General features: G+C 29.7%; 1 protein-coding gene across 1 annotated transcript in view; it reads right to left on the bottom strand.

Moving 5' to 3' along the window:
* Positions 1-4,497: 4,497 nt before the first annotated feature.
* Positions 4,498-9,854, bottom strand: part of LOC142319879 (uncharacterized) — a 55,723-nt gene continuing 50,366 nt past the window's right edge. Inside the window, exon 7 of the mRNA XM_075357552.1 lies at positions 4,498-4,533. Within this exon, the coding sequence (XP_075213667.1) occupies positions 4,498-4,533 (36 nt within the window). The remainder of the gene's footprint in view (positions 4,534-9,854) is intronic.

Below are 9,854 nucleotides of genomic sequence, written 5' to 3'. Positions count from 1 at the left end.
TTTATTTAGAATTAACTTCTAAGGTTTGTTTTCAGCAAGTAAATATTTATCTGCTACTCGTTTTTATTATAAGTGTATTTGGACTCGTGATGTTATTTGAAAGTCAGCATTAAAAATCAATTTTGCCGGTTGCCGTATGGATTGTTTTTTTAATAAAAATATACTATGACATTGAGATTTTAACTCAAGTTTGACAATATGTTAAATGTTTTATTCTTACATCAACTATAGCGCACTAATATTTCAGTAAAATAAATTTAAATTGCTTTGGTATAACAGTGCTAATAAAATTATTTACAGAAAAATATGAAGAAATTATAAAGTATTTAATAGATTACTGTTGTGACGAAATTGCCAATTTTTTAATAGTACGTGTATAAAAAAACTTAATTGCCCGTGTTCACCTGCTGTAATCGGAGATATCTAAGAAACACAATCGTTTAAGTAATATTGAAAAAAAAACTTAATAAGAAATTTTAACAATAAACTTGTATTTACTCATAAAATATAGTAATACTGAGAGTTATGCGGTCGATGATTCCACAGTTTGTTTTTAAATATAAAACAATACGTATAAGATTTTATTTTTTTGTTTGTATGTATGTATATGTGTGCGCGTGTGTGTGTTTATAGGTATCGGTTTGATATTAAGCACCGGCAAAAACACATACATTTTTATAACAACGGCTAGGTATTAAATTGCGTTTCTTACTTTTATACGGGTATGATTTCCTTTCTCCGTTATCGTTTAAAGGAAGAAGTTCCAGTGGGCGGTTTCTCGTTCCAGAGTCCTGCACTGTTCCGTAGCTTTTTCCCATTACCTTTCTTCGTTATTAGCTTAAAGTTCTATTAGTTTTCGTTATTTATAGGGAGTTTATTCAGGAGGAGCAATAAGAGGTGATCTATATTCCGCGCAGGGTCCCACGAGGGTGGTGGAAGGAGAATAGTGGAAGTTCAGGGGTGGATAAAGAACAGGATAGAGGAGGGGAGTCCTCGCTTTCTCGTCCGGTTAGTACGTGTCTCGCCACCGTACTCCATACCTGCTCGGTTTGCTTGCCACCCTGATGCCGCTGCTGATACTGCAGTAGTAGCTGCGGTGTAGTAGGTGGCAGCGGGTAATTTGATATAGTTTACACGCCTCGGTGTCACCTCTTTCATTATCGTCATATAATTACTGCAACTGACACTACCACACCGTTCGTCTAATGAACCTCATCAAACGGGCTCGGTTGACGCTGAACAATAATTCACGGATTGTGTGTATGATCTAAATACATATAGGCGTATTTGTTACATACTGGGTATGATCTATGTGTGAATTTTAACGTATGTCAGTGTTCATCCACAATCACGCGCGTTCACACACACACACACTATATATATATATATATATATATATCACACGATATACAATCGCGTGCTTGTATATTGAAAATAAAAAATAACGTAATTTATCACCGTGAATTTTAAGAAGATAAAAGAGAAATACGTAAATGATACTAAATAAAAAAGTTAAAGCAGAATAGTACAATTGTTTGATTTTAGATAACTACAAAATATATATATATATATATATATTTTTTTTAGTTATTTTCATTTTTTCTTTAGTTTTCTACCTATTATACAGAAAAGTAGTAACTGTAAGACATACTTTCTTTGAATTGATTGGAAAATACAGAGATATGTCAAAAAACTTACCTTCTACAAATATAACGAATTTCTTTACTTTGATTAACTTTTACGACATCGATAAATATAATTTCCTTTCCCTTTAAGAAAATTCTTTTTCTTGAAAGAAAGAGACTTTTTAATTCGCCTCCTTTTTGAGACTTTTTTATTCGACTCTTTTTTGACCTAGATATGAAAAAACTGTTTTTACGCAACTGGGTCATCATGACAGAGTAATGAATGAACAAATAAATGGATTTATACACGAATTCGAAAAGAAATCACTATTGTTTTAATGAAGCATTTCTATCTTAACATAGATGCTATATTATATTTGTTGTAAAATATATGTATAATTCATGGCTGCCAACTATTCAGGAATTATAATAATACGTAGTTCCAATATAAAAAAATGATGACCGGATTAATGTAACTTATAAAAACGTTGTTTTAAATTAACTTCACAAATTACCTAAATCTATTGGAAAATTAATTATTTATAACATCTTATAAATAAAGACTTCAATAAAAATACAATTTGAAGATGATGTTTAGTATCTGAAAAGCACAATTACAAAAAAAATTCAAATGATTCTATAATTTCTTGTCAACTGTCGATTACTGAAAGTCATTAATTTTATAAAATCACTTTTTTAATAGTAATTATTATTGATAAATGGTTTTAAATATGATTTATTTCTGGATAAAGGAAAATTCTGTTAAATATTAATTCAATGACTTTATTTAAATATAAATTTCTACGTATTTTATTTTAGTTAATGGTAAAATAGTTATAGTGTAGGTTGCCATACTGGGGTTAGTTCTTCTGTCATAAAAGGCTTCTTTATACAATTATCTTTTTGTTAACCTCCTGAACCACCATTAGATATTGCTTCAGAGGATGAGATGAATAACAACTACCGTGTGAATAACAACTTGGCATGAAATAACAACATGCCTAGCAATTATTCTTAATGGATAATTACTAACATTTCACGCGTTTGGTTCCCAAGTAATAAATTACACTAGTTACACTTTTGGGGGCTATAATTTTAAAAATATCCTTTAATTCTTTGTTTAACACAGACACAAAATACTGAAAAGGTGTAAAATGAAAAACCTATTAGTATTTAAAAAAAACATTACTATTAATGTAAGAGTGATAAATTACAATATTTTTGCAGATTAGGGAAATTAAAAAATAGTTTTATTAAAATGACTAGACTATCTCCATCCGTCAGTTTTAGATTTTAAATAAAATGGCGCACGGAAATAATTTTCAAAGAATTCAGCCATTTTACAGTTCAAGCGGATGGTGTAATTTGTTGCCGTAGCAACAGTAAATAGTGTTCTATTTATCACTGTCCAAAAGCATGAACATACACTTAAGAAAAACTAGTACACAGAAACAAAAGGAGACAAATAATACGGTGTTGTAAGAAAATAACATAGGATAGAAAGCACAGCGAATGAGGTACAGTGGTGGTAGGAGGGGAAAGAGTATGTAAAGGGTAAGAGAACATGTGATAGTGAAACAGTAGTCGAACGAACGGGAGTAAAAAGGAAGAAAGAGAATACAGATAGAGAGGAACAGGAAGGGGATCAGTTAAAAGAAAAAGATCTTGAACCTTCTGGCAGTTGAGTTTACTCACTTAATATTCTATTCTTTTCTTACTAACCTTATCTATATAATTTAACTACTATTCTACAACTTATTAACTTTTCGAAAAATAATAATGGGTTTTTGAAATAAATATATAAAAATTTGTCTAACAAATTAAAAAAAAGTAGCGTTTTACAAACAAACACACTAAATTAAAACACTGTTTTTCAATAGACTTTACTTAGCGGTAATTAATTTTAATTAAAAATCATTTACTTAGATTTCTTAAAATAAATACGAAGGAAATATTTTTGAAAAATAAAAATAAAGTAATTTCTCTAAATAGTTCTGAGAATTCTGTCTCCAGTTTTAATCAAATATGCTTGAATCTGGTTCTTCAGAAAAAATTTAACATTTATTCAGTTTTATCAACAATATTCGAGAAACACCGACTATGCCTTCTCTTGTTTACCGTGTTGGCAATTAGGTACAACTGAACTAAGTGTTATCTGGTGTTTCATTTCTTTACATCTTTTTTTTTATAAGAGCCTTGTTGTAGAGGATAATTGTTATTTTATCTTTGGAATTAGTTTACAATTGGATTGATAATGGTTTGAAAATTTTGTGGCTTTTACCACGAAATAAATTTCTTAATAGGAATGTGGATATATAGCTTATATTTACAAAAATTGTAGGAAACGTTACTTGTACATACATGATTGTAAGTATAGGTAAAAGTAATTGCCAGAATTTGAATCTCCGTTAAACTAAGTTCCCGTAGAATAAATCATATATCAATGTGGATGTATGATTTAATATAATGTAATTAAAATAATTTATTTTTGAAAATTATATATATATATATAAAGAAAAAGATAATAGACTAGATACAAATGTTCAAAACAGGTCATACTTATTTCTATCCAGCTAGCAAACAAAGCTGGATATTTAAAGACTCGGATCGATAGTAGACTCGTATGAATCTGTATCTTTTTCACATGTTAAAAGTTTATAAAATAAAAGCTTTGGAGCTTGTGATAAAAATACTGTATTACAAATAAAAAGTGTATTTTTAAATCTCACTTCAACAGTCACTTAACTTTCTTATTCTGTGAAAAGAGCAAGCATTACATACGCTATTAACTATTAACTTCTAGCATTACCGCAAAATGTATAAAACAACAAGCAAAAGCATGTTTTTAAACAGTTCCAAGAAAATATAGTAATCAACTGATTTCCAAAACTGGAAATGATCCATTATTCTGAAAAAATACAAATTAATACCGTTTTTTATGTTATAGGTATTTTAAAGAATGATTTTAATTCATGTACGTGATATAACAATAATATTTAAACAGTCAGGAATGAAAAAGGTATTTTAGTTTATGATTACCGATATATGATAGGTTTTAAGTGCCTTGATCTATGAAATGAATTAATTCGTCTCTAGATTACGGTTTACCTAAACCAAAAGGCTAAAGATTCTTGATACCATCTTTTAGACTCTCACAATATGTTTGTTAATATGTAAAGGGCAAAACATTTATTTTCTTTTTTAAAAAGCAAATAGTAGGAGTATATTGTGTAATTATATAAATTATATGTTTACATGACCATTTGATTGGCCAAATGGTGTAGAGCTGCCAATTTCTAGATAGTTTGGTCTTGAGTTCGATTCCCAACAAGGGTTTGTTATTTTCTCATTTATCATTTCATTCTTCATTCTTTTTTCTCGTTAAATTACGTGCAAATGTATGTTGGAAATCGTATAATGAAAAAAATAAAAAAGTGTATTTATATATTATTTTATAGAGAAGAAGCAATACAGGAATTGAAGGACTAATTTGAGAATAGAGTCCTCGAGAAGAAAAAGAGTTAAATTTGAGATTCATTGGATAATATAACAGTAACCAAAAACGAGGATTCTTTTTACCACTACTATTTACCAGAAACCGAAAAAAATGAAATTCTGAGGGGCATGGACTTATGAATTGGACAGAAATTCATTTCTAAAATAAATAAGAATAAAACAATGGTAAAGAGATATATAACAGAAAAGTTGAATTAGAGGAAATAAGTTTTCAGGTAGAAGAACACAATATACCGAACGTAGAATTTTGTAATTTAGGTAAAAGCATTACAAAGGGTATAAGGAAGTAAGGTAGATAACTAAAGTAGACTGGTACACTCGACAGCTTTTACGAAAAAAAACCAACTTAATATTGTCAAATATGGATCTAAAAATTAGAAAATATTCTTAAAAATATACCTGTGGCGTTAGCGCTTGATAACATAAACAATAAGAAAAAAAGCAGGAGTTTTTGATGTGTGGTGTAAAAGAATGTTGTTGAAAATTATATGGGTTGATAAAGTAAATGAGGAAATCATAAAACGAATAGAAAGGAAAAAGATTGGGAAAAAATCTTGTAAAAAAAAATATAAGTTGGTGGATCTAAAACTCCAATGTTTAGTTAATTTAGTAATAGAAGGATGCGTACAGACTAAAAAAAAAAGAATTATAGAAAGGAGAATTCTGGAATATGTAAAACAGATAAATGAGGATATAGTATATGATAAATGTTGGAGGTAAAAGAGTCCCATAAAATACAAATGAATGGAGAATGGCATCAAAGTATTATAATCATCCAGGTTTATTTCTCGTTACTAATTTTATTCGTGTCAGTATTAGTAATTTCTACAAGCATTTCTTATTGCGAGAACAGTTAAGATTATTTTCTAGATGAAAAAAATTCCGATGACCGTTTACTTCAAGGTTTTCACCTGACGCTGATTTGGAACGTGAAAACTATGCAAGTTAAATATAGCAAAAAACCTCTATCAGTCATCTAGAAAGTTCGGATCGGTTTTATATATTTTTCATCTGGAAAGTCTCCGTTACATAATTTTTCTTATCATCCATGTCATTTTTCATTCTAATAATTTACCAAGGAAGAGTTTCAGAAAAAAAATCCACCTAACCACAGAAAAACCAGAAAAATTAACTTAAATATAAAGCCGCTGCAGCTCGGTAAATTTCCTCATTGTTGGAGTTATCTACTAATTCAATTCACTAATTCCGAGTTATGTGGGGTTCACATTCATTTCAAGGTAAAGAATTTTGTTTGGGTGGCCCTAAGGAGAAAAATCATACTAAATACACAAAGAGAAGGGTATTTTTAATAAAATTATTTAAAAAGTGCGTTTACAAAATATAAACTTTGATTTAATTAATTCAGTGATAAAAAAATGTTATTTCAGAATCAATAAATGGAATGAACAAGTGGTTCATTTGTTTTCAAATCTCCAAGAACCCAGAAAATATAGTAAAATTATATTTTATATATAACTTTTGTTTCATCGATTTAATCGTACGAGTATAATAGTATATTAGTATTTAGTACATCAATCGTGAAACATATTCTGTTAATATAGGTATACGTAAGCTCTCATTAAATTTTGGTTGAGAGGAAACAGGGTATTTTGTTTATGGACAAACGAACGTTCGCAAAGTATACATGAGAGAGAGAGAGAGAGTTGCTGTTATATCCCTTTGTCCGTTGACTCTTTACTCACAATCCCTTTCCCATAGTCGGCTACAAACACAACGAAGAGCTGACCTCACCATCAATCTGTCTGAACCCTACACTCGTTTTAACCAGCTACTACCAACTCTTTTTCTTTTCTTTTTTTACAACACCAATTACGAACAACTTTACTCCTCGTACGTTAAAAAAATGTTTGACTTATTCATTCATTAAAACATTAAATTTCAGCTACTGTAATTAAAAAGTTTTTTTCTTTATATTTATAAATCTAAGCGTTAATGACTGCATGAAGATTACCCAACACACAATACTACATAAAATTAAGGTTATAAGTTCTTATATTGCTTCATTAAAAAGAAACAAATTTTATATTTTAATACCAGTAGAACTCATTTGTCTTGCTATTAAATGCAAATATTAAAAAGAAGTAAAAATAATATAAGAAAAATCTGTCTAGAATTAAGTAACTTTTAATTTCTCCGTAGGGGGAGGAAAACGTTCTGCCAACCGCTGCCAGGCCCGCTATGACGGCAAGTGCGGGGCTGTCATCCGCTAAAAAACCTTCTCATCTAGTCACGCAGAGGCCAGACCTAATCCACATGGTATGTACACAGCCCCTGCGCAATCACCCAAAATTCATTTTTATAAGCATTTAAAATGATGTGTTTTTCCGCACTACCTAAATGTTTTTTGCGGCCTTTTTTTGGAGAGGATGTCAATGTCCCTTCCAAAAAAAATGCTGATAATTGTGCACTATTGTTAGCTAAACCGGTATCACACATGGTGTTAAAATAACGGTACAACTCAAGTCGTACAGACACAAATCTAGAATAAACTACACTTACGTTCCAGTAAACTTAAAAAAAATTGCATTACCGATATATTAACTTTAAATAACATAAGAGTTAATAAATAAGAAACACAAAAATTGAACAAAAGAACAAAAAGAGTAATTATATGAATAGATCAAGGGTTTTAACAAAACTGCAAGACATATTATTACAAATTCATAAACGTTTCATTACATGTAATAATTACAGTACTATATGAATAATTAATTATACGGCGACTAATATGAGTAATGATTATTGTATAGTATATAGATACGGCCGCGTTGTGAATCGGCACTTATACGCCACTCAAGAGAAACGTGATGAAATCACTAAAATAAACGCAACGACTGTTTATTATTCACTCTACAAGCTAACCGAATACAGTATAGGTAACATTTTATAATTAAGGCTCGACTCATCACATTTAAATATCTGACCACCCGTTAGGCTTTCATTTTCGCTTATCTCCTGAAATGTTTTCTTGCATGCTTCTATTTCTTCAAAATTCTACGACAGTTTTTCACCACAAACACATAACTGACGGATACCGTTGTGTTTCTTCTAGCGGTCAAGCCGACCGAAACTTGCTGTGAAATCTGGATCCCCTTCATTGAATTTATTACGAAAATGCAACCCCTTCTACTGTAAAATAGGTCCTGAAATAGGCACATATTTTTCCCTGAAGTGTATTAACCAAACATACGAAGCTTCACTCATTTATAATCACATTTTTTCACAGTTTTTCTTTCTATTAAGTCACTCTCCATAACTCTTGATGTACACATTTTTCTATTTGTTCTTTTTCCAGTCTCCTACTGTTACCCGTCTAACGCCAAAGTCATCAGTTACCTTCTACATTGTCTCTCCGTTATCTATTCTCTTGATTTGCCTTAAGTTTTGTTCCGTCGATACAACAACTTTCTTTCTTTTCGTTGCCATTCTTTCCGTGCTTGCACAAATTTCAACTTTTAAATATCACAACAATATTTGTAAAATTAAACACATTACACACAGACACATACGCATAAACAGTAACAGACGACAAAACGATCCGCGTACAATGATAAAATGCACTGCACTGAACAGCAACACATGAGTCGCAGTGCGCCACGCGGTAGAGTCAAGAGAACAAAAAATAGACTACGCTCATAACTTTCAGTTCTTGTTGCCGATTGATGAATTTTTTTGACGATGGTATGTCGAATACGGAACGTCGCATAAGCAATATATACTGTACGTAATTAACGCTGCATTCTTTGTTACAAACGATTGCTGTGCCGTTGATCTGGTTACTTATCTTTGAAAATAGTGTTATTGGTAAAAAATCACATACTTAAATAAAAAATTAAGATTCAAATTACCTTTATATAAATACAGAATTTATAAAAAAATTATAATTAAAATATTTAGTACCTGTACTGATGTAACACGTGTCGGTGGTATATTCCAAGGTAAATCAACTTCACTTATTTCCTCTAACATTCCGTTCGTTACTAACAGAATATTCAATATCACCGATTATTTAATTAGCTTTTTATTTAATGATAAAAAAAGAAATACGTACTCAATTATTTCACAATAATAACGAAACAGCTAAAAATATTTCCTGTAATAAAAATACAGTTTTGTCAATATAATTAAACAAGTCAATAAATGTTTGTTTTCGTAAGGAAATAAAAAATAACCGATAAAATACTTCATGAATGATTAGTATTATTTTACGCAATAGAATAATATAAATATCATTTACGCTTTAAGAATATAATCTACTGTAGTTATATTTACAGTATATGTTTATATACTTTAAAATTAGCGTTTAATAACAAATAAATTAAATGCTGTATGAAATACAAAAAATTAAATATGAAAAATGTAACCAAACCCGATGCACAATAAATATTACAAATTGAACAATAAAATAATAATAATGGAAGTCGTTTTAGAAAAAAAAGTTAGCTGTAAAAATTAGCGTAAAACTAACAATAAAAGAAGATTAATAAACGCAAAAAAGTAAATTTAGACAGCACTTTACACCATTAACATACAATAAACGATCTAACACTGAAGTACCGTACTCTACATTAAATGGTTATATACGGAATACAATTAAGCTTATCATTCTGATAAAAATGTAATAATATTATTTCCGTTTTTATAATATTAGGCGACGATAAACTTTTCCCTTTACAATTAAAGACGAATAAA

Source organism: Lycorma delicatula, chromosome 2 (genome assembly GCF_047948215.1).
Source record: "Lycorma delicatula isolate Av1 chromosome 2, ASM4794821v1, whole genome shotgun sequence".
Lineage (NCBI taxonomy): Eukaryota > Metazoa > Arthropoda > Insecta > Hemiptera > Fulgoridae > Lycorma > Lycorma delicatula.
Note: the sequence above shows the minus strand (reverse complement) of the source record. Positions and strands in the feature narration are given on the sequence as shown.